The sequence below is a fragment of the Mirounga angustirostris genome, unplaced genomic scaffold (assembly GCF_029215605.1).
Source record: "Mirounga angustirostris isolate CCGP_5_RB_7025 unplaced genomic scaffold, mMirAng1.0.hap1 SCAF_5, whole genome shotgun sequence".
In the NCBI taxonomy this organism is placed as follows: domain Eukaryota; kingdom Metazoa; phylum Chordata; class Mammalia; order Carnivora; family Phocidae; genus Mirounga; species Mirounga angustirostris.
In genome coordinates, this window is record NW_026991713.1 from 72,640,621 (window position 1) to 72,666,888 (window position 26,268).

The 26,268-nt window shown below is 33.9% G+C and overlaps 1 protein-coding gene across 7 annotated transcripts in view; it reads left to right on the plus strand.

Moving 5' to 3' along the window:
* KIF21A (kinesin family member 21A) overlaps positions 1–26,268 on the plus strand; it is a 150,299-nt gene that overhangs the window by 101,292 nt on the left and 22,739 nt on the right. For 2 of the 7 annotated variants that reach the window (XM_045873629.3, XM_054507102.2), the window contains 17 exons: positions 267–455; positions 892–1,091; positions 2,168–2,275; positions 5,789–5,857; positions 5,953–6,164; positions 6,321–6,474; positions 6,984–7,178; positions 7,622–7,723; positions 8,784–8,949; positions 9,415–9,435; positions 13,948–14,008; positions 14,381–14,435; positions 17,086–17,300; positions 19,680–19,787; positions 21,234–21,362; positions 23,445–23,483; positions 24,162–24,176. In XM_045873629.3, the coding sequence (XP_045729585.1) occupies positions 267–455; positions 892–1,091; positions 2,168–2,275; positions 5,789–5,857; positions 5,953–6,164; positions 6,321–6,474; positions 6,984–7,178; positions 7,622–7,723; positions 8,784–8,949; positions 9,415–9,435; positions 13,948–14,008; positions 14,381–14,435; positions 17,086–17,300; positions 19,680–19,787; positions 21,234–21,362; positions 23,445–23,483; positions 24,162–24,176 (2,038 nt within the window). The remainder of the gene's footprint in view (positions 1–266; positions 456–891; positions 1,092–2,167; positions 2,276–5,788; positions 5,858–5,952; positions 6,165–6,320; positions 6,475–6,983; positions 7,179–7,621; positions 7,724–8,783; positions 8,950–9,414; positions 9,436–13,947; positions 14,009–14,380; positions 14,436–17,085; positions 17,301–19,679; positions 19,788–21,233; positions 21,363–23,444; positions 23,484–24,161; positions 24,177–26,268) is intronic. The other 5 variants (XM_054507103.2, XM_064591396.1, XM_064591397.1 and 2 more) reach the window with 5 other exon arrangements.

A 26,268-nucleotide genomic window follows, 5' to 3' on the forward strand; every position in this document is an offset into this window, starting at 1 on the left:
TCCCAGCCTCATGTTTCTGCCCCTCCTGGATTTAGTCATTGTGTGATTTCCATTCTTAGCACAAATAGTATCTGTTGTCACTGATCAATGTGAAGAGTCTATCTTGTTCACCTCTTTTTTAGTTTTTGGTTTATCCAGGACATTTTCCTTATAGCTGTTAAGTGAATACCTGGATGTAGATGGTGGTTTTCATGCTCTTGCTTGAAAGTTAGAATTATGATATTGTGGCCTATTACAGTGTGTTTATTTTCTTCTTTTATAAATAGCTAATTATCAAGCAGACTTAGCAAACATTACTTGTGAAATTGCAATCAAGCAAAAGCTGATTGATGAACTAGAAAACAGCCAGAAAAGATTGCAGACACTGAAAAAGCAGTATGAAGAGAAGCTAATGATGCTACAACATAAAATTCGGGACACTCAGCTTGAGAGAGACCAGGTGCTCCAGAATTTAGGTAAGAATTACATTTAATTCTGATTAAGGTTCCAACTAAATTGCCAAAGTACGTTTTTATCATTTCTGCCTTTAGAAGAAAGAAATTACATTAGAAGTCACATTATGTGCGAGTTTATCTCATTATGTTAAATATTGCTTATTTTTTCATTCTGGTTCCTATCTAGGCTATTTAATTTTTTGTCCAAAGTTGTGGCTAATTGTTTTACTGTCTTGATTTATGCTGGGAATATTTTTTAAATTAAAAAAAAAAACCTTAAATAATTGTTAAACTAAGCTGAGAGTAGATAATAAAAGAGAGAGTGATTCACAGGTGCCCTGGCCTCTTGAGGTTTGTGTTTGGAAGATAGTTTTTCTCTGAGCTCATGAGTTGTAAATCAGCAAAATGAAAATCTGTATCTCATAGAAATAAATATAAATACCCTTTGATCATTTAGGTTCAGTGGAATCTTACTCAGAAGAAAAGGCAAAAAAAGTTAGGTCTGAATATGAAAAGAAACTCCAAGCCATGAATAAAGAACTACAAAGACTTCAGACAGCCCAAAAAGAGCATGCAAGGCTGCTTAAAAACCAGTCTCAGTATGAAAAGCAATTGAAGAAATTGCAGCAGGATGTGATGGAAATGAAAAAAACAAAGGTATTGATTATATTTTGCATTAAAGTCTGATGTTGAGGATATTTGTGTCATTTGGGACAAAAAATTATTGTGGTTCTTTCCATATTCAATAAAAGGTAACCCAGTCTTAAAAACGATGCACTTCCTTTTGGCAGTTAGAAGTTGTTTCCTACAGTCATCCATTATCAAAGCCTTTCTTCAGAGTAGCTGAAAATCATGTGGTCAAAAACAGGGCTTCTTTGACTGATGGATATAACTCTTCTCCTGAAACACATAATATATTATGAACATACAAAAAATTGATAATTACATAACAAACACTATATTCACTATTTAAGATATTAAACATTTACAGTATACACAAAACCTATGTATTCCTTTCTGATCATATTCCCTTTTCCCCCAGAGGTAACAACTACCTTGAATTTAGTGTTTATCCTTCCCATGCATAGAAAAATATAAATTGTCTTCTCTTGACAAAAGAGAGTATGTGAATCCTTATCTGTCCTGTGTTTTTGTTGTGGAATTAATTATTCTTATTAACATTTGGCATGACAATCAATGTCAAATAGTAATTGTGAAATAGCAAATGTGAAAATGATTTAGGAATTTTAGATTATAGTGTTGTGTCTTTGCTGATGACAGCAATAGCTAAAATTATTAGGTGCTTACTATATGCCAGGCATTGTTATAAGCACTATACAGATATTACTCAATAAATTATCATAATAGTCCAGTGCCATAGAGCTGTTACCTCTATTTTATATATGAGGAATGAAAACCTAGAGAGGTTAAGTAATTTGTTCAAGGTCACACAGTTACTGGTAATAAGTACCAAAAATAAGTACCAACTGAACACTGAATATAAAATGCATAGAGCACTAAGCAATTTGATAGAAACATATTGGAAAATTATTAGAAATAGAAATCTATTAATCCCACAAAATAAGAATTGACCATTTAAAATGTGCAGCAAAGCTCCATTGTTTCCATTTTAAGTACTCAGAATTCTAACTGCTTTCTTCCATACATGTGATTAATTTAATGAATGTTGTGATAGGAAAACTCCAATAGATGTGTTTACCTAATTTTTTTAGGTTCGACTAATGAAACAAATGAAAGAAGAACAAGAAAAAGCCAGATTGACAGAGTCTAGGAGAAACAGAGAGATTGCTCAGTTGAAAAAAGATCAACGTAAAAGAGATGTGAGTGGACTTTAACTTTTAGTTATATACAAATATTGTACATTGAACAAGCTTGTTTAGTAAATGGAAGAAAATTTTCTGATAACTATAACTATTATGTGCTGGTTAAGGACCATAATTAAGCATTAATTTTATAATATATGGATTATAGTAACTCCATATACAAGGTTATAAAAAACACTATAATACTATTACAAGTTTTATTAGAGGCTTATTTCCTAGATGATGAGATGCGAGAAAATGGCAAAGGATAATTATCTCTAGGGAGATCAGGGAACTACTTGCAGTATTATGTAAGATAGTGATTTTAGGCTGGTTCCAGAGAGTTTCACCACTAGAGATTCTTAGCAATGTTCCTGGAATAATAACCCACTTTCACCAGAGGAGGCTTTACTAAGAGCTATAAAAGTTTTCATATTCTTTCACTTAAGAATCCTACTTCTCCCATGAACTTAGACTAAGAAAATAATCTAAAATAAACAAAATTGTTATGAGTTAAAATCTTTATTTTAGGGTTATTTGTAATAGGGAAAGATGTAAAAACAACAAAAATGCTTGACAGTAAGGGGAATGGTTAATTATTGTCCATCTCATTTAATAGGTTATTATTCATCCATTGAAGATTAGGATTTGGAAACTGCATAGTAAAATGAAAAATGACTGCGATTTAACATTAAGTGTAAAGTAGCATTTTTTTAAAAGAATTTATTTATTTGAGACAGAGAGAGAGCATGAGCTGTGGGGGGGAGGCAGAAGGAGAGGGAGAAGCAGACATCCCGCCGAGCAGGGATCCCCATGTGGGACTCCATCCCAGGACAATGAGATCATGACCTGAGCCAAAGGCAGAGGTTTAACTGACTGAGCCATTCAGGTGCCTCATAAAGTAACATTTCATATATGCATGCTTGATTAAAATGAGGGAAAAAAATTTAAGGATATATACCAACATGCTAACTGTAATTGTGTTAAGGTTTTAGGTTATAGTCAGTTTGTTTTTTCTTCTTTCCAAATTTCTGGCAAAATGGTTATTTCATTTATGATTTTTTTTTCCTCAGAAGAAGAGGCCATCATGGTCTTTTTCCCATTGTTGGTTAGGTTTCAGCCTCTGTTCTTTTTTCTTGCTCAACTTGTTCTAAATCCTCCCTGAAGAAAATGTGAGCAAACAGCATGTTTTAGAAAGTAGACATGTACTTTGGGAGGTAAAAAGACAATTTAAGGAGATAGAAGGGAGTAATGAGAAAAGTAGATATTTTCATGAGATGACTGCTGTATTAAGACTATATTTCTTTCTTTTTTCCTATTTACAAAAATTGGCATATATTCACGAGCCATAAAATTCACTCCTTTGAACTGTACAATTTAAGGATTTAGTATATTCACAGAATTGTGCAACAATCATTACTGTTTTATTCCAGAATATTTTTTATCACTCCAAAAAGAAACTCCATACCCATTAGCAGTCACTCCCATTCTTCCCCCTCCCTGGCCCCTGACAGCCACTCTAGTATACTATCTGTCTCCGTGGATTTGCCCACTGTGGATGTTTCATATGAATGGAATATACAGTATATAGCCTTTTTTATCTGGCTTTTTAAATTTAGCATGATGTTTTCAAGGTTCATCTATGTTATTGCATGTATTGGTAGTTCATTCCTTTTTATGACTGTATGGATAGAGCACATTTTGTTTATCCATTCCTTAATTGGTAGATGTTTGGGTCGTTTCCACTTTCTGGCTATTTATTTATGTATTTATTTAGAAGTTTTTATTCAAATTCCAGTCAGTTAACATACAGTGTAATATTAGCTTCAGTGTACAGTATAGTGTATACAATAGTGATTCAACACTTCTGTACAACACCCAGTGCTCATCACAACAAATGCCCTCCTTAATCCCATCACCTATTTCACTCATCCCCTCCTCTCTGGTAACCATCAGTTTGTTCTCTGTAGTTAAGAGTCTATTTCTTGGTTTGCACCTCTCTCTCTTTTTTTCCCTTTGCTCATTTGTTTTGTTTCTTAAATTCTACATATTATTCAGCCATAAAAAAGAATGAAATCTTGCCATGTGCAATGATATGGATGGAGCTAGAGAGTATTATGCTAAGTGAAATAAGTCAGAGAAAGACAAAAACCATATTTACTTTGTTTTTAATCCAAGCTTTGGGATGACAGGAATAATTTTCTTACAATATTCACTACTTACTTCTTTGTAACTAATTCCTATGAGACATAGAGGTCAATATTGAACAACTAACTCCTGGGATGGAAATTTTGAATCTTATTTCACAACATAGGATCATATATGATAGAATATTCTGTTACAGAGATGTGATGCTGGCTAATCACATACAAAGCTAGCATTCAGACTCCCTCACCCCTTTTACTTATAGCTGTGAACCCCTTTCTAAATTGTTTCACGTCATATTCATCTTTTAACCCTTTGTATATTTGTACACCATACAAATAATATGAATGAATTTGAGATTTAACTTAGAATAGAAAAAGCTTAATGTAGTAGTAACAAGCTTCAAACAATATGTTAATTTTAATTTTTGGTAGTTCATTCATTTAAAAATACTTGTTAACTTTGCCTCTATGTCAATCATTGTTGTAAGTAATGAAGATATGGCAGTGATAAGATAGAGTCTGTTTCTCCAAGAATTCTCATCTAATGACACAGGAATATGCATAAACATGAGATGAATGATCTGTTTGAATTAGCGATAGAAAACATAAAGGGTTATTTGGTAGATCACAGAATTTAAGTCCCAGAAGGGATATTTGCCCAATTCCTAAGCTTTGCCCAAGATCACAGAGTTGAATAAATGACAGAACTAGAACTAGGATTTCTGTTCTTTTTTAGCCCCAAAATTCTTTCCTAAATTATAGCCCTATAAAAAGGCTTAGAGTAATTTATAATGAATTGTCTTTATCATATAAAGTACCTAGAAACAAATTGGCAGCCAATACTGACATGTTTTATTGTTCATTTACTTTACCGAACATAATATTTTCAAAGTTATTATAAAGTGTTAATATAATTATTATGTTTTCCCTATATTTAAAACAGTTAATAATTACTGTATATATTGTAAAGTGACTTTATTGAAAATATTCTAAGCTGTGTTTCTTCCTGTTCATGCCTCAGCTAGCAAAACAAAATGTCTAGCAAAAATGAAATGATATACTTATAAAGCATTTAGAAAAGTACTTGTGTATAGTAAGTAGTATATACTGTATCTTAAATAAAAGTATGTCTGCTAATATAGATTACATCAATGACAGTATCTCTGATTCATTTTTTAGAAAAAGGTGGCTGCATCAGTGTGCATTTTTATTTATTGGAATAAAATATCCTAATTTTTAGTAATGGTTGCAAGGTTGTTGTTAGCTCAGATTCTGCTAAGAACTATTATAGCTCCCGATGGGATGGGGGACTATATTAATGTAGGAGTAGGAAGCATCGTATCTTTCAGTTTACCATTTTAACTTATTTGTTATTATCTTATAGCATCAACTTAGACTTCTGGAAGCCCAAAAAAGAAACCAAGAAGTGGTTCTTCGACGCAAAACTGAAGAGGCAAGTCAGTCATTTGGCGGAAACATTCTGGCTTTGAGGTAAATGATATATTTCTGTAGATGAAGAGAATGAGCCAATCTCTCTTGCTCTTTCAGGTTACAGCTCTTCGTAGGCAAGTGAGGCCCATGTCAGATAGAGTGGCTGGGAAAGTCACTCGGAAGCTGAGCTCATCTGATATCCCCCAGGACGCGGGTTCCAGTGCAGCTGCTGTAGAAGCAGATGTATCAAGGGCAGGAGCCCAGCAGAAAATGAGAATTCCTGTGGCAAGAGTCCAGGCCTTACCAACGCCCACAGCAAATGGAACCAGGTCAGTACAGTTCTTCTATTCCTTCTGACATAATCTTTGTGGCATTATTATTAAATGTTGGACTTCAATGGAAAACAGCTCATTATTTGGCAGTGTACAATCAAGTAATTAATTGCACATAAGTAATTATGTTTGTCTGTTTTTATGTGATTATAGAAAAAAATATCAGAGGAAAGGACTGACTGGCCGAGTGTTTACTTCCAAGACAGCTCGCATGAAGTGGCAGCTTCTTGAGCGCAGGGTCACAGACATCATCATGCAGAAAATGACTATTTCCAATATGGAGGCAGATATGAATAGACTCCTCAAGGTGTGGAAAATAGAACATAGATATGTTCTTCCTTAGCTGGCTGTTAATTTTAGTTTTCCAAATTTGATCTCCGGGTAAATTAATACTCACCAATTTTTTTTCCTTTTTTTGGTGAGTTTTGATTGCATTGTGTTTGAATAGATGAATATCATTTCTTTTTTTGTTTTGCTTTGTTTTAATTGTGGGAAGAACAGACAGCATGAGATCAGCCTTCCTAACACATTTTTAAGTGTACAGCACAGTGTTGTTAACTATAGGCACAGTATTGTACAGCGGATCTCTAGAACTTACTCATCGTACGTAACTGACACTTCATACCCATTGAACAGCACCTCCCCCAGCCCCTGGGGACTGCCATTTTATTTAGTGCATCTATGAGTTTGACTATTTTAGATACCTCATATAAATGGAGTCTTACAGTATTTGTCCGTCTGTGACTCACTTATTTCACTTAGCATAATGTCCTGGATCAATATTATTTCTTGAAATCCAATCTGTTTTCTCAATAGCAACGGGAAGAACTCACAAAAAGACGAGAGAAACTTTCAAAAAGACGGGAAAAGATAGTCAAGGAGAGTGGAGAGGGAGATAAAAATGTGGTAAACATCAATGAGGAGATGGAGTCATTAACTGCTAATATAGATTACATCAATGACAGTATCTCTGATTGCCAAGCCAACATCATGCAGATGGAAGAAGCAAAGGTTTGTAATTGTAAAAAAAATGGCTAATGGCTTAAGGAAGATATTTTCATATTTATCATTAAAAGCACTTTGAATTTTTATATCAAGGAGTTTTTTATTTATTGGTTTAATATGATTCTTAGATTTTGCATTGATATAACTCCCTGCCTGCTCTCCAGATTTCTTTGTTGATTTTGTGATATTATTTATTGTTTGTAAAATCAAAAATGTTTAAAAATGTATATCATTTATTAATCCATTTGAATTCTTAACTGCTCAAGTGTGTTTTTTCTTTTCAACTAGCACATATGTTTCTTGGGGTAGAGATCATATTTTACATTTTTCTTAGGCGTCTTATTAACTAACCTGATACTACCAAATAAATAAATGAAATAATAGGCTTTTGCCTCTGTTTGAATACATTCAGCTCAAAGTAATGTTCATCAAATGCTTGTTTGATGTAGGAAGAAGGAGAAACATTGGATGTCACTGCAGTCATTAATGCTTGCACGCTTACAGAAGCCCGATACCTGCTAGATCACTTCCTGTCAATGGGTATCAATAAGGTATGATCTAACTACACCATTATGGAAAACCTAAGTTTTGATTAATTCATTTTGTTTATCTTTCTCCAGTGACCCTTTCCTCTGTAATAAGTAAGATTTTTTTTAATTGAAAAGCATTCTTTTATCTTTCTTTAGAGTTAAGAAAAGTCAGCACTATTTCGATTAATTCCATTAGCCTGTCATCCATTGTACTTGTGTATTAGAAGAGATAAACAACTTAAACAAGAAATAATTCATCTTTTGCTTTAGCAAAGGAAAAATGAAAAGGAAAATCTCTTGGGGTGCAAACAAATTTGGTATCATAACTTTGGTTTAATATTGATTTTTTTTTAAAAAAGCTTCTTTTTTTTTTTTTTAAACATTTTATTTATTTATTTGACAGAGAGAGGCACCGCAAGAGAGGGAACACAAGCAAGGGGAGTGGGAGAGGGAGAAGCAGGCTTCCCGAGGAGCAGGGAGCCCGATGCGGGGCTCGATCCCAGGACCCTGGGATCGTCCTGAGCTGAAGGCAGACGCTTAACGACTGAGCCATCCAGGCGCCCCTATATTGATTCTTTACATCTCAAAAGAAAATCGGAAAGGAAAAAAAAATACAGTGGCGCTTCCCTCCTCTTTGAATGTAAATGCATTATTAACCTGTCACCTGTAAGAAACTTATAACTAATTGTTGAAGGTGATAATGATTTCGGAGTCACTTTTTTTTTTTTTTTTTACCACTTTGGGACTGTGCTACGCCCTTTATTTTATGTTCTCCCACTTAATCTTTATTTTATGTTCTCCTACTTAATCTTTATTTTATGTTCTCCCACTTAATCTTTACAGTGTGCTAGGAAGTGCTAGGAAGTAATCTTTACAGTGAGGCAACTGAATCAGGAAGATAAGGTAAGGTCACTAGGCTAGTAAGTGGAGGAGCTTTGATGAATCAAGGTCTATCTGATGTCAAAGTCCATGAATTATATACATTTGCTATTTGATACAGATCTTTGTGTAGTAGATTCTGTCTTGTATTACCTAAGATAATTGTTGTTGTTGTTGTTGTTATGTTTCTGTGTAATTACAGGGTCTTCAGGCTGCCCAGAAAGAGGCTCAAATTAAAGTACTTGAAGGTCGGCTTAAACAAACTGAAATAACCAGTGCTACACAAAACCAGCTGCTATTCCATATGTTGAAAGAGAAAGCAGAATTAAATCCTGAGCTAGATGCTTTACTAGGGCATGCTTTACAAGGTAATTTGGACTAAATTTCAGTTAAATGAATTGCATGGTAGCTTTGCTCTTAGAGAATGCTATACTATACCTCTTTCCCCTATTGCTTGACTGAATAGATGCTATATTTACTTATGCTTTTAATAATTATTCCTTCTTTAATTTGCATGTATAAATTTGGGGGATGTAATTATTGTCATTCCAAGAAATGATTACCAACTTAAAAAGGCTTGTTTAACCTTATTAAGCAGTTAGTTTTTGTGGATCAACCAAGTTTCTGAATTGGTTATTTAAAATATTAACCAAGTTTCACTACTTTACTCTGCATATCTAACTGCCTTGAAAAATAATAATTGTTTTCTATGGCATCTATTCTACATATCTTATAAATGGTACATCATCTTGTTTTATTTGGGAGTTCTTAACATTGGATCTGTTTTGATTGGAGTATTGCTTTTTGTTTCCTTTTTGCTGTTATTTACACAGATCTAGATAGCGTACCTTTAGGTAAGTATGTTTAGCTTTCTGTGTACCCTACAGCTGCATGAATTACTAATTGTTCATGTACACTAATTGTGGTACATCTTATGTTTAAAATTTTTATTGGCAGCCAACTGGTTTTTGCATGATCTTTTTTGAAATGTATCCATGATCACAAACATACTAAGTCTTTTGTCTTTCCTCTACATTCTTGATTTAAAAACTATTAGATATTTAAAGAAGTAGGCTTTAGTTAATTTTCTCTTTTATTTTTTGACATCCAGCTGTGGCTCCAGTTTCATAAGCCCTTCTTTTTCTTTCTTGTAGGGAAAAAATGGAGTACACATTTCTTTTTAATTTTTAAATATATCTGTTAACTTGCATCTGTTGTTTTAACCTCATAATTAACTTCCCTTAGCATATATCTTTGGTATATATTTGATAGATTCTCAGCTATTCTTAATTTTTTTAAAATTCAACATATATTTTAACATTATAAATTGAATAAAACTTCAAAGCATTTTATATGAACAGATTAAAACAATATTTATAATTATAATATTTTCAGATTAGAATGGGCTTTAGAGATCACCAAGTATAGAAATTTTCAACCTCGGGACGCCTGGGTGGCTCAGTCATTGAGCGTCTGCCTTTGGCTCAGGTCATGATCCCAGGGTCCTGGGATCGAGCCCCGCATCGGGCTCCCTGCTCAGCGGGAAGCCTGCTTCTCCCTCTGCCTCTCTCTCTATCTCTCATGAATAAATAAATAAAATCTTTAAAAAAAAAAAAAAGAAATTTTCAACCTCTTTCTTTGCCACTACAACATTCACATCAACTACCCAGTCCTCTTAGTGATTATATACATGAAGGACCAGGAGTATCAGGGCAATTTTATTACTTGCCATTTTTCTGAAGGATTGTTTTGGAGCAGTTTTTATTTAATTAAAATTATTTCAAAATCTGATCTGAACTTTTCTTTTTCTAAGTACACAGCTGACAAAAGTTTTATACTTAAAGGAAAGGACTGTAACTGAAAGAGTAATGTACTTACTTGTCTGTGTCATTAGAATAAACACAATCTATACATCTAAATTTGTTTTAAGTAAGATGTTACACAAATAAAATACATGAGCTATTTGATTTTTTAGATGTTTATATCACATGTTAATCTCAACGTAGTATTTCCTTGAGATCCACTGCATAATTTAGGTTATGGAAAAGCTACTGCTTTTAATCTGCTCAAGCTATAACAAGTACAGGTAGAAAAAGTAGGATTGGTTATTTCCTAATCAAGACTGCCCAAATTCCTGGATTATAACTAGAATTTTTGATATTCCGTGTGTTATGAGGCACGTTTCTTTTCTTCCTATTCTTTCCCCCTCCCTCTCCTGTTCCTTGTCTTTGTTCTTTGTGGCCCAACCTCTAGTAATAAGTAAATTCTTACTTAAGTTCATTGTCTCTTTTAACTTGGAAGAAAATGCAAATGTCCTTCTTAATGTCCTTTTGTGCAGAAGATATTAAACTGCTAATTTGATGGGCAGTGCTACTTTTTCATAACTTTCAAACAACTTTCATTTATCTTTGGCTGAAAAAAGGTCAGAAGCAGAGAGTGGAAACCCATTCAGCTGATGTGACCTGTCTCTGTGACTGAAATCTGCGCTCTAGACGGGGGCCATAATCTAGCCTAGAGGTGCTTGGAGGGAAAAAAAAAGGAAGTTAAGTCCTCAGAAGCCAGAGAACTGTACTTAACTCCCAATTTTACCTCAAGCCTTGGGCTGAGTGCTGGGATTTAAATAAGACACAAAATCTTGCCCTCATTGACTTGATGCCTTACAGAGGGTGACAGACCATGAACAGAGTATGATACATTCAGTGAGGGCAGTGATTGAGATATATATAGGGAGTTATAGGAACACAGAGTGGGGCCACCCAATAAGAAGGGAGGAGTTGATAAAATATTTTGGAGAACGTGACATTTGAGTTGAAACACAAAAGAAGAAAAAGAGTTAGCTAGGCAAAAGACAAGGTGAGAGGGGGACAGAGAAGAGTCACTCCAGGCAATGACAAAACTAAAATGCAGAGACTCATTCACAGTATTGTGTGCATGGGGCCTTCAGGCAGGTTGGTGCCCTGAGCAACAAGTACATGGCCTAGAATGATGGAACATAAGGCTAGAGGGTGGGCCTTGTTAATGTGTGTGTACTTTTATAGCCTTTGAAGAACATTTTTATTATCCTCTTCTTTTTTTCCCTATGTTAGGCTCACTAAGATCATCCCTATCTTTGGAGATTTGCTATGAAGACTCATGGGGCTCAGCATATGGTTGTATTCATGGCAAAGATTCATGAGAACAGTGTAGAAAGATTACACAGCTGGATCGTAAGGGTAAAAGAATACACAGATGTAGCCTAGAGGAATCCAAGTCTGGTTTTCCTTATGCTCTCTCCCTCCTGGGGAGATAACACAGAATGTTCCTTTCCCTCTGGAATGAAAATGCAGCAGCATGTGTACAACGTTTATGCCCAGGGAAGTCCATACACTTAGAACCTGAAGTTTTTCCTGGGGATTGGTCACATACATACCGTCTATGTAGTATGTACCAGGATTCAAAACTCCCAGGAGTTTAGCATAGACCATATCATTTGCACAAACATTCTAAGTACCTTCAAGTACCTTCAGTGGTTAACTAGTGACTGGGGACACTCTGTGAGTCAAGTTTCCAGATGCCAGACAAAGTCCAACTTTGCAAGCAAGGCCTTTCTTAGGATAGTGGTCTTTAGGCTGCTATGTTAGCCCTTTTAAGTATATACTATTTTTGCGACTTTTTTTTAAAAATAACTTAACGACTTAAAAATACTTGGTTAACTTCCAGTGAAGTGAGACTGTGCAAATTAACTGATAAAGATGAACTTTAAGGCATTCGGGAGTTGCAAATCTCTGCCTTTAGCTTTAATTCTGTGGTGATGAGAAACAAAGCTGGTAGTGGCCTGGATGTGTGTTCCCAAAGTTAGGAGTACAACAGTGGGCTGATGGTGTGGCTGGTTGCCCAGAAGACTATAGTGCTCAGACTAAGCTCAGTCCTGAAGAGGAGTTTGATCTGGTGACTTTCTGGGTGGGGGCCTCTATCCTTTTGCCAGTTTGGTTATGTCAAACCATAATTATCTCTAATTACACATACATGCTTCAGCAAGAGTTAAGTTTTTACTAAGCACTCACATGATGTTTAACATACTAACTGGTTTCATACTAACTGGTTTCTACAAGAAAAATACTAGCCAATCTTAGCCTGCTTTTATACATGGGAAAATAAAGACTAGTTTGTCATTTCTTTATAACCGCATGTTCTACATTATTAATAATGCATTCACCTTGGCACTCAGTTATCCTGTCCGTGAAGTAAGTTCTTGAGCCTCCCTCTAGTGGTGGGCTTTCAGATACACATTGCCTTCAAGACCACCGTTTTCTTCACTTCAGAAAATAAATTCCCTTTGTATGGGTCCCAGATGGGCTCCATTTTAGATAATACTATCACATATCAAGCATTACTGAATTTCTAACAAAGTATCAGCTAACCAGTGAAGAAGAAGGGAGAATCAGAGAAAGGAATTAGTTGTCTACAATCCACATGTATAAAATTAAAAGTTAAAAGGGGATGAATCATGCATAATTTTCATTAATATATGTAATTTATAATGTTGTTATTTTTGTGGATTGGTTTTATAATAAAATGTGTATGTTTTAAAAACCTGCACCCATGTTAGGGGCTCATTGACATTTTACATAGTTTACTTTCAGTGGCTCTTTGATTTATTGACTTCCTACTAGTTTCCTTGTTTGCTTTTTCTCCTCTCTTTTACTAGTCTGTTACAGTTGTTCTGAAATAGTGGTGATTACTTGTATTCAGTTACAAAACCGTTGCATGCAAACCTATTGTTTTTGTCTTTTATGTACGTGTGAATGAACTGCATGCTGATGTGTAACTTCTGAATACTTTCACACATGCACACACTCTTACTCTCTAGTTGAAAACAAAAATAACAGTAAAGGAAACTATTTAAGTAAGTTGGCATACTGATTAAAATATAGCAAGTATGTTTACACTTACGTAGTTTTTGAAATTGGCTTAATACATTAAAGGGAGCTCATGCAACATTTATTTTAATCTTATATTTTACTCAGTGGTTTTTCATATGTTTGGATGGCATGGAATAAATACATACTCTGAAAAATGTATACAATTACACATACTCTGATAAATACATGATCTCATTTCCGTCCTATGAATGTCGTTCTTCTATGTTTTATGATTCGAACTTGTGATTTTTCTTATTTTGAACACTTTTTCTCATTTTAGGACACATAATCAGAGGGGTTTCTTAGAAATATTTTTCTACATTTCTATTCGGATTCAGTAACTAAAACCAGACTGCCCATATTGAGACATTGGGCTGATGTTTATTATGGCATGGGGATTTCAATCATTCAAATTATGACATGTGGATAATACTTAGGTTTTGGACATTTCTTTTTTTTTTTTAGAAAATGTAGAGGATAGTACTGATGAAGATGCACCTTTAAACAGCCCAGGATCAGAAGGAAGGTAAGAGAGCCTTTAGAAACTTAATAGATTTTACTTGTTTCTGTAATATTTTAAATACTTTTATCTTGTTGCTTCAAACAATTACCATAAAACAACTAATTTGAATTTTATGGCTAAGTGAATAGCACTAGAAACAGTATCATGGAAACCAAACTAAGCCATATTTAACCACCACAAATTTTAAAATAAAATGTACTGGGATATTTAAAGAAAGAAAATGAATTATTTTTAAATTAGTTCATTTTGATTTTAAATATTGTCTTTTCTTACCCATAGACATGTAAGATGTTTTCTATAGTTATAAACATAGAAGACATACAGTTTTCTGTAAGTTCCCCTTTAATCTGTGGTTAATTATTTATTTGTGTATAGCACGCTATCTTCAGACCTTATGAAACTTTGTGGTGAAGTGAAACCTAAAAGCAAGGTAAGGAGAATTGAAAATAGCAGGTAAGCATCCTTTCCCACTGTTTTTTGTTATCACTATTAAACACATAGGTTTCAGGGGTGCCTGGGTGGCTCAGTTGGGTAAGTGTTCAACTGTTGATTTTGGCTCAGGTCATGATCTCAGGGTCGTGAGATTGAGCCCTGTGTCTGGCTCTGTGCTGGGCGTGGAGCCTGCTTAACATTCTCTCTCTCCTTCTGCCTCTCCACCTCCCCTCCCCACTCCCCCACACTTGCACGCTCTCTCTCTCAAAAATAAACAAACAAATAAACACACACATAGGTTTCAGACCCTTCGTAGGTTAGCAAATTGGCATACTTTTACCAGAGCTCCCATGTGTAAGAAATTTAGTTCTGTATTACCATATTCTCCTTTGGGAAAAGTTATACTGAAACATTTCTGCTTCGTGGAACTTGTGCTTTACTGCATTATTGCACTTTTTCTACTAGAGAAGATATGATGGTGGAGACCAATTCTTTTTTTCTTCCAGGTTTTTCCTAAAAGTTTTATTACCCATTAAGGAAGTAATGTGCTAGTTTATTAAAGTCACCTAAATTTCCTAATAATATAGGAGATTGTAGACCCTGTAGTGGCATACAGCATGAATTTGCAAAATTTGTAAATTAACAGGAAATTGTTGAAATTTTAACATTCTAGTATGTCATAGTGTTTCATATTTATTTTGTTAAACTAGTATCCTGAGGTGGTTTGAATGATAAGCCAACTCTTAATCATCATGTTGTATTAAAAAGTGATGAGGCTATAATGCATATAAGGTTTAAAAAAATATCAGTGACACATGCTGTTAAATGTGTAAGATACACATAGTATGTTTCAGATTGAGAGTTGTTAGCATTTGATAGTGGATGAATTAACTAACCATTATTTTAAGATGTTTAAAAACAAAGAATTCTTGTAGTGTTTAGTAAATATTTGATAAATGAATGGAGAGAATCAGAACCTGAAAGAATAACACTGTGCAAATGAATTAGGACAGATTGAAGGCCCATAGTGAACAGTCACGTAATCTAAATGAGCAATTTGGCTAGCTGTAAAATAATGAGTAGGAGTCATTATGATTACCTGAAGAGGACATGCCTCTTCTAAGCAAATAACCACTACTTAACTCTCGCTCATTTCTGTCATGAGGAATATAGGCCTGAGACTTCTAGAAATTCTGTTATTTCCAAAGAAGCCTTAAATATAGATTTTTATGTAGGATTTCCTGATCTTTAAAACACTGGTTAAACCCATCAAAAAAAAAAAAAAGTGTCGCCAGGCTCTATGTATGATCCTTGGCAACATGTGGTTTGTGTTTTATTTTTCTAAGTGACTAAACAGAAGTTACCCAAACTCAAAGAAAACATCCTAGTATGGTTTGGATCCCATCTTAAGTGGAAGAAAGAATCTGTTAAGGTCCTGAATGTCTTTCAGGACCCATGAAAGCCTAGTTATTCATGCCCTGCTGGGCTGCCAGAGAGGTGTGAAGTTGGGCCCTAAAAGTCATCTCCTGAAGGAACCACTGTGCTTAGGGATTCATAAGAACATGATTCCTCTCTGCCTTGGACTATTGGCAGTGAGGAGAACTGACCAGGTAAAAAACTGGTTGGAGGGCTTTCCTTTTCCCAGAAATTTTCTGAGGTGCTACCTACTACTCCTTTTAAACTACAGAGACACCTGAAAGGATCTCATATCATCTATTTTTCATCACTGAAAAAATAAAGTTGACTGTATATGTTAAATAGGTATGTACCAGCACTATGCTGAGTATAGGGGATATAAAGTTGAATAAAACAGAGTGTTTGCTCTTTAGAGGCTTATAATCTGATAAACACCTTGCTTATCCTTTAATACCTTAGTGATAATAACAACTGAGCAACAACAGGGTAGTCAGTCAGTTTTCAAGAGTAAGGTAAGGAATGTGTATAGTGATTTTAGATTCTAGGAAAATAACCTTCCCCTGCCTCACTGTGCTGCTGAGACCTGGTGCAGGCTGGTGTTGAATTACCTAGCAGGCAGGTTAAAAACACAGCCAAGGCATCAGGAGGACAAGGTCCCAAAAACTGAGAAGCAGATTTTAAAAGAGATATTAAAATAAAATTTAAAAGTGATATTAAAAAAAGCATTTAAACATAAGAAAAATCAGAATTTAGTTGAGCTTCCCTGCAGTTAACTTTTGGTTTAATTTCTTTCTTCTTTCATTTTTTAAAAAAATTCTGTGTTGAGGGAGCTGGCCATGAGTTGGCAGGGTGGCAAATTGCTTGTTTTTGAATCTGGCTTTGCCACTTACCAGTTGTGTGATTTTGGGTCAACTACTTAGCTTCTCTGTGCCTTAGCTTCCTCATTTGTGAATTGGGATAATGATAGCACATGCTAATATAATAAGGTGTTTGAACAATGCCTGGCTTACAGTAAGTGCAATATAAAATGTTGGCTATTATTATGGCCCCTAAAGGTCTTATCTGGCTATAGCTCTGGCTTGTCACTATCTTACGTGCTATGTTTGACACACTTGCTAGGAAATGACATGCTCAATGTTGTTACCTATTTCAAACTAATATTAAATCTCTATTCCCTAATCATCTCTGCAGAAGTTTGCTCCTGATTGCTTTTCCTTCCATTCTCTGACTAGGCCCGAAGGAGAACCACCACTCAAATGGAATTGCTGTATGCAGATAGCAGTGAACTAGCCTCAGATACTAGTACAGGAGATGCCTCCTTGCCGGGCCCTCTTACACCTGTTGCAGAAGGGCAAGAGATTGGAATGAATACAGAGACAAGTGGTACTTCTGCTAGGGAAAAAGAGCTCCCTCCCCCATCTGGCTTCCCTTCTAAGATAGGCAGCATGTAAGTCTGGCCCAGCTACACTAACGTCCTTTCTTTTGGCTTTTCTTTTTCGTTTTCTTTCTTTTTTAATTTTTTATGTGCATGTTGCTAATTTCTTATTTCTATTTTTAAAAATTATGTAAATAAGATATCTGGTTTTCAAAGGAATTTCTGTTAGGTATTATCTCCTCTAATTTTTTTGACATTTGAAATCATTTAAGATGAGATATTCTCTGTTCAACTGCGTTGCTTGTTTCTGAGTTTGAAGGTCATTCTTAAGGGTTATGATTTTCACAAAGGCTGAGTTATGAATTACAGACAAAATTTATTTAGGAACACCTAAATCAGGTAGTTATATCTATAAAACCATTATATAAAACAGAAGCTTTAAAGTCTCAGATTTGCTCTGAATTAATGTATGTCCTCGTTCTAAGAGGCTGGTCAGGATAGCAAACCTTTGCTAACCCTATAAAGAAAAAGAAATATCAATTACAAACTTAATCATTTTAAGCTTTCCTAATTTTTTGCCTCGAAGCACATTGCATTGCATATCTGGGATACGTGCACAAGATATTTTTATTGGTATTATTAAAGATTTGAAGGAGGGAATATTCTCTCTCCCATTCATGATAATGTGAACAAAAGACATTCTGTTCAAAACAAAACTTACTTAGAATTTTCACTACTGTCTTGAGGACAAAGATTTCTCTACCCAAGCTGGTATGTTTGTGTACGCTATGTGTCTTTGTGTGTTTTGATAATTACATTATATCAGATTATATATCAGATCAGTTTTTCACTGGTAAAGATTTTTACTGACTTTTTTTTCAAAGTAACCCTCATGTATGACCTAGCGAATGATTTATGGAATGAATACCTTACTGTGTTGAGGAATATTGAGGACTTTGCCAAAAAATTGCATATACTACATGACTCTGTAAATAATAAAATATAATAAACTTTCCCCCTTTGAGTATCTGTTCCCCATAACTCCCCTTTTTTTAAGCTTTTTAAAAACTTCCTTCATTTTATGAAAACGTTTCTGTCATCTTCCATTCAGTAAGCCCATCTGTTACCTTTCGATCCAAATTTAATTTTAATGATGGCAACTTTCTTGCATGTGCTTGATGTGGCCTATGTAATTAACTAAATTAACTATTGGATTTGCTAATAGAGATTGCTAACCAGTATAGCTAATGGCTTCAGTGCTTTTTTGATAAGATGACTGTTGAAAAAATGCTTTTGGCGAAGGTAGTGATATCAACAGAATAGATTTTAGGAACAGATTTGAGTTGAGACTTTTGGGACTTCAAGACTAAATCTATGGCCTGGAAACCAGATTCAGGTAATACCTCCTTTTTGCCCTCCCCACTTCTTTTCATTTTTAAAGTGTATCCTTTTTGACAGATTATAAAATACATGTTTTGGACTCTATCACTTCACATGATCTGTCTTCAGGTTTTCATAAATCCAGGTGCTTGTGTCATCCTGTAAAAACTTAAGAGATAGACAAGGTTGGTGTGGTGACTCTTAATAAGTCATTACTGCATGATGTAAAATAATTTACTCAGGTGGCCCCCAGGATTTAACTTGTTGAAGGATTTTTGAAATGTGATTTCTTTTGATTAGAAAGTCAGGTACATGAAGTTTAAATATTTAGCTTTCACTTTCAGATAGGCACCATGTAAGCCCATTCTGGTAATATTGCTTTCTAATTCCTTAGTGTGTTTGCTTATTAATATACCTAGCCAAGAGTAGCAAAAACATAGCAAAAAAAATTTTTTTTCTAATCAAAATTCATTACCACCATATGCAACAATAATCGTTTTAAATTGTTGATAGCATAGCCACTATTCAACATTTAAAGTTTATAATAAGAATGTTTTTATTACTAAAATTTATATAGCTACTAATATCTAAATACTAGTTAGGCAAAATTAGTGTGTTATTTGTGTGTCTGTTTTTGACTGTGTCTTCATATTAATTCATCAAATCTCATTGTTTTTCATGTTCGGATATTCTAATATTTTTGTTCTTGTAAGACTCTAAAGACACCTTTTTTTCAACTGAAACAGTTCTAATCAACGTAATCATTTATGTTTCAAATAAATGATTTGAACTATTTGGCAGTATAGGATTGGTATTTATATTCAAAGATAATAGGCTTCAGATATTTAATAAGATTGCCAATTTACAAGTTAGATATATAGGTGTCAGGCTTCCATCAATTAATTACTCATATAATATATTCCTATCCTAGTTTTGTTTTTTGTTCCCAAGTAATACTTTCTCAAGTTCTGGTTATTAATCTATTAAAAATTTTAGGTTGAATATCTGCCAAACAAAGTTGTATGTATATATTTAAAATTTGATGATTAAAGAGTCTTCTTTCTATTTTAGTTCCAGACAGTCATCTCTATCAGAAAAAAAGCTACCAGAGCCTTCCCCTATAACCAGGAGAAAAGCATATGAAAAAGCAGAAAAATCAAAGTCCAAGGAACAAAAACAGTAAGTGACTCATACTTTTTATCGACTAGATTGCATAAAATGTCTGTTGCACTTAAATGCTAAAGGACAATGGTGAAGTTATTTTCCAAATGTAGGCTGGCTCTATGGTTATGACTGATTTGACTAATCAAGACAACCAAGTCAGCTGTTGGCTTGGCTAAATGTTTCTTGGTCACACACAAGCCTGTAAAAATATTTGAACGCTTGCTCCGGTTCCTGTACTCTTATTTATTTTTCAATTACTTGTGCATATCATTGTAAAAGTTCATATACAGTTGAGATGAAGGTTAGTGAATCTGTATTTCAGATAGTCTTCTAGAAAAAATTTGAAATTGATTTTGACTGATGAAACTTCCACTGACTTTACCTCTTTAAAGTGGCTGACAGAACTAGTGTTAGTCATAGGGTGTGTTAGTTGTACCATTCTCTTGCTGTTCTTTTCTGTTTAAATTGTTTCTTGCTGAAATCTTTTAGGAACTTTGTTTTGTGAGGGTTATTTACTTAACAGTATGTAGTATAATCTGATGATCCACTTAAATGGGCATTTGTAAATTGCAATATCGCAACGTGCGGAAAGTTGAATGAAGGGGGTGAGAGCCCCTGTCACCTCTCTACCCCGTGGCTCACCCACTCCTCCCTCAGGTCACCTGAGGTGCTGCATGTGACGGGTAGAACTGTGACATGGTCTTGAGGGAGAGTATCAGTGCCAGGCTACATTTAAATATTAGTAGAGCAAATTTTTTAGCATAAAAGTAAACAGAAAAAGGAGTTTTCATATATTTTCTGTACCCAAGTGGACAGTCTTATACCAACACACTCTACTTTGAACACTGGTTTGGCTGACTTGAATGTCATGGAAATTATCCTTTTAATTATCCTTGCTTCCTGTATCTAAAGATGTAATTTGCCTGTTTCTACTGGATTGAATGTCTCAAGGATAATTGGGAGGTAGGGGATGGAGCAAATAAGTAATATAAAAATAAAAGTAAGTGAATCGTTGAAAAAGCAAATCACTCTTAAACACTCTGGCTCTCTTTCCCCATCTGTCAAGTGAGTAGCTTGGTTTTAACTCTAAAATAAATTTGGCTTCCTTTATTTGTAATGACTTTAGATTTCAGCAGATTGAACATTTTCTTTAGTGCCATCTTGTGGGCAATGTAACAAAATCCAGTGAAAAAGGTTTTTTTTTTTTTTTAGTTAAATTGTTCAGAGTGTATTTTTTCTTTTAATTTTATTTATTTAACAGAGATAGAGAGAGAGCACAAGTAGGCAGAGCGGCAGACAGAGGGAGAGGGAGAAGCAGGCTCTCTGCCGAGCAGGAAGAGAGGAACGATGGAAGGAATTCTCTAATGAAAAGCTTTTTTAAAAAAGCATGTTTCTTATAACATTCCTAACAAATCATAACCAATTAAAGCCACCTATTTTAATGTTCTTTTTTTCTTGTAGCTCAGATTCTGGAACCTCAGAGGCTAGTCTTTCACCTCCTTCTTCCCCACCAAGCCGGCCCCGTAATGAACTGAATGTTTTTAACCGTCTTACTGTTTCTCAGGGAAACACATCCGTTCAGCAGGATAAGTAAGTCTTTATGGAAAAGAGTCCCTCTGTTTATTATAGTGTTCTGAGCCTTTCAATATGGTCTGTAGAAAACATTTAGCCATCTCTTTGTGTGGGAGATGAAGTCTGACTTGTGAACTCTTGTCATATTTGATATGTTTTTCCAATGGGAAATGAACCATATAGAAAAGATGAGAGAAAATTATTTTCCTGCTGAACATTATTCCCTGTTGTAGGTTTGCATTGCTATACTTTCAGCATTTGTCTTGCCTTTTCTAAGTAAACTAGAATTGAAATATCTTTGAGGCCACTTGAAGTTTACGTTTCTTGGGATTCTTCAGCTTCTCTGAGCCCACAAAAGCCTCTAATCCATGTCGCCTGAGTTGAAAAGAGGCAAATATTTTACCTTCCATGCATATAACAGTTTACAAAGACCATGTCATATGTGTAACATGTTACCATTTGGTTGTTTGACACAAATCTATCACAAAACTTTAGTAATAAAATAAAATAATAAAAGACAGTTCCTTTATAGGTGGAGGGGGTTAGGACTGAAGGTGGGTTGTGGAGGAAGAGAAGTTAGAGGGGTGTGAGAAATGCAATTTGCATTAAATTTGAAGTGAAAAAGTATTCCCACATTGAGCCAGAATCTCTCTTGCAAGAATTCAGTACTAACAATGCTGCTGTAAGATATTTATTAACTCTGACTTATCTGCTTTGATTTTGAATGTAACATTGTGGATGTATGTACTTCATATCCAGTCTCCCATCCCTGTTATTTGTTTTCTATGCTATAATCTCCCTGTGTAGATCAACAACTTCTGAGATTTATAGGATGCTGTTTAAGATCTGTCTGGCATGTTGAGATCATGCTAGATGGCTCTGTAGACTTAGAGAAGCACACATTTTGAAAGAATTTTTAATCTGCCTAATTTATGGATAAATTTCTTGATTAGATTTTAATATAGTTTAATCAGTAGATGACATGTCCTTTAAAATGATCTAGATAGATAAATATCATGTGTTATTGAAAAACAACTCTTTTAACATTATTAAGTCATAGCTCCCATTTAATTGAGAAAAGAGTAGAAGAACATTAGGAATGTCTTTGAGAAGTCTGTTTTCACTAATGATATGAAGAATTATTAAATTTTGTCTGCCTTACATTCACAGGCATAAGATTGTCTGTCAGTCTTGATAATCTTGACAATCCTAGTCATAGTTTTATATTTTCTACAGACATATTTTATAAGCTACCAATAATTTGACTCTGTCATCATCTCTATTAAGCTAAAACTCAGAATAACTGACTACACTTTCAAAGACTCACCTACCTTTTGAATCATTTTTCTTTCGGACTCTTTTTTGATACTAGAACATCTCAGCTAGAAGCAGATCCCACACATTGTTTCTGCTTATTTTCCACATCAGCATTCACTCTGTCCTCCTTCTTCCCAAACAACAAATTGATAGATTTTCACAATAACCCAGACTTATTGCTAGTCTTGCAGGTTTCAGGGTAGGACTGATAGGAGTGGCTCACCTATTTTTAAAATCCTACTGAAGTCCTCTATTACTGAGGGATTCCCTCATCAGGAGACCTCCATGTTTTTGAGATAAATTAAAATCAAAGGTTATTGCTTTTTGGGTAATTTGCTTTGCATGCAAACATTAGAATCTAAATCCAAAGTAATTATCAAGATGGATAAAATTCATTAATAGCTGTTTAAATGAGAAAAAATTTCTAGTACTAATCAAATTAAATAGGAAGAATCTTGAAGTGATGTATTTTACTTACTCGATATATTTCCTCTTTAGGGCCCAAACTTTAGAAGTGAGGATTGATAGGTTTTCTGTAGATCAGTAATAGAAAGTTTTGCCTCAAAGTCTTAGGAGAAAACATAAGAATAAAATATGTTACTAGATGTAGCTGTACATTGAATTTGCAGATATTCAGTGCAAATAGAAAAGCAGGGCATTCACTATAAAGGAAATGTTTGCTAAATTTCTGTTATTCATACTGTTGGTTTTCAGTTCAATCTCAGTGTCTACCTATTGACCTCTGTGTACTTTCTCCTCATAATTCTAACTCTTTCACTGTAGGTCTGATGAAAGTGATTCCTCTCTGTCGGAGGTACACAGGTACTTTCTATCTTTCCTACATTCTGGCATTTCGTTGATGTTCTAAGATGCCTTCCTAGAAACTATAGGCATATCTCACTTTTGTATGCATAACTTGTTATAAACCATATAAACACACTAATATTTTTAAACATATTAATTTTAATATGTTTTTGTCATACCTTTTAGACAAAGCAGTGGCAAACTTTTTTTTTGTATAATAACACAGGAAGTTGGGATGTTTGTTTTCTGTCTATAAATCTTTTATTTGAAAGAAATTAAGTTCTATGAATATTGATTTCATTGTTCCTCAGTGATTAAATGTTTTCAGTCCTTCAAAGTGTGGGAGGTAAATAAGTTTTTTTTTTGGTTGGTTTAGTGATGATAAGTAAAAAGTTTATGGAAGGTTTTGTGAAAACCTGAAAAAAAGATATGCTAGGAGGGGAAAAGATACTATGATACCTAAAATATAAGAAGAAATAGAAAGCAAAGGAGTTTTTCTAAAATAATAAATATTTTCTTCTGATAGATGCTGTTTTAAAAATAACAATGTTGAATTTTTTCATGTTATGGGTTTTTTTTTTTTTTTTTTGGACCCTTAATTTCTCTCTTTCTATCATTTCCTCTTTCCACTTATCATTTTGTCTCCTCTCTTTTTGCACTTGTTTCCCCTGTTATGGCCATTTTGCTGATCATCAGTAGATCCTCCAGAAGGTAGGCAGAGGAAATTAATCTCATTTATAGTATTACAAGATTTTACTGCTTTGCATGGAACAAAAATAAGCATTTTTTTTTTTTTCCTTCAGGCCGGTTTGTTGTACAACTTTGCAATATTTGACCTTAACTTAAACTATTTTTAGGTTGATTTCTATATTTCAGAATGTGAATAGATTAATTTTAATAGTGAAAGAAATACCATGGATGTATGTTTTCAATTTCTGATTTTAAAAATTATCTTTGGTGTAAGGTAATCTCTATAAAATATTAGTCCTAATGTTGTGACTGGAGAGTATTTTTCAGTATCTTAGTAAAATGCTGTATTTAATGTTGAGATTATTTTTCTTCAGAAGTCTGAATAATCAATGATATTAAAACATAAAAATGAAAAAGAGGCTTCTCACAGTGGCAGTGCCATACATAAGTCACTGGAGGCAAATATTCACTTTGGTAATATTTCAACCTTTACCATGACAGACTGTTTTGTCTTAGGCTATTAACGTGATTTTTTTTCTTTATGATCAGCTTGTTGGAATATACATGCCTATTTTCTGTTTGAGAGGTACCAGTAGCAGTTGACCCTCTTGAACATTTGAAGCTATAGTTCTAATTCTATGGCTTCAGTTCATAGATGTAACCTCACATCAAAAGGATTTCAAAATGGAGATTCAGACTTTTGGGGAGGTTTGGCTTCCATTTCAGTTTTAATTTGGTTAACTTCTTAGATTACAAACAAGTTACTGAGCATGAATTTCATGAATCTCACATTGACACATGTATGCAAATACGCTTTGGACTTTATAATTATAATTATATATCCAGTGATAATAATTCCTGGTGTCATTTCTAGTGATGAGGAACAACTTTCACTTTTTGAAATCATTATAACTACACCCTAAAAATAAAGTTTGTTTGTTTTTTTAGTCCTGAGCTTAAATTTACATTTCTATTCATCAGCCCTCTTGAGCTCTGCCAGAATTAATCTTCTGGGATTAATTAATTGAATTAATCCACAGACCTCTTTCTGTGTGTATATGACAGCTCTTTAAATATTCAGCCCTTAACCTGCTCTTGTATCCTCTCTCCAATGAATATTTTCTTTTCAGCTCAGTAGGTCTAGTTTCATCATCTCCTCCTTATATGATATAGCCTATAGATCCATCGTTCTGCTTCCTCTGCTTTGGAAAGTCTCCAATTTTTCAGTGTTCCTAAAATCTAACATCTAGAACTCAACCTCCTTCCAGATGTGGCCTTGGCAGAATATAGTAGCTCTATTACATTCTTTCTCCTGAAATATTTACTATTTACTATTTATTTATATTTATTTATATACTTATATATATAATATATAACAATATATATAACAATAATATAATAATATATATCATTATATTATAATATATAATATATAAAATATTATATATTATTATATATAATATAATACATAATAAATATATAATATATAATAAATATATATTATATATTTATATATTTATATATAATAATATATAATTATATTATAATATAATAATATATAATAATATATAATAAATATATATAATATATAATAAATATAAAATATATATATATATTTACTATTGAACAAGTTATTTGAAAGTGTTGGTAGAGGAACCATAAGTTGTTGATTCATTGATCTTCTATTCAATTAAAAATATCTCTTTAACTATTTATGTATTTATTTATTTCAATTTATTTAAACTAAAATAAACCCAGGGAACAATTCAGTCATTTCTCCTATCCCCTGCCCCCCCACCTCTGGCAATTACCAGTCTGTTCTCTGTATCTGTGAGCTTTTTTTATTTTTTAATACATATTTTTTAGATTGCACGTATAAGGAGATCATATAGCATTTATCTTTCTCTGTCTTATTTTACTTAGCATAATGACATCTTTAGCTTTTTAAATCTAGGCTACTATTTTTTTTTAAGATTTTATTTATTTATTTGAGAGAGAGAGAGATTGAGCGCACACAAGTAGGGAGGAGGGGCTGAGGGAGAGGGAGAAGCAGACTCTGGGCTGAGCACAGAGCCCGATGTGGGGCTCGATCCCAGAACCCTGGGATCATGAC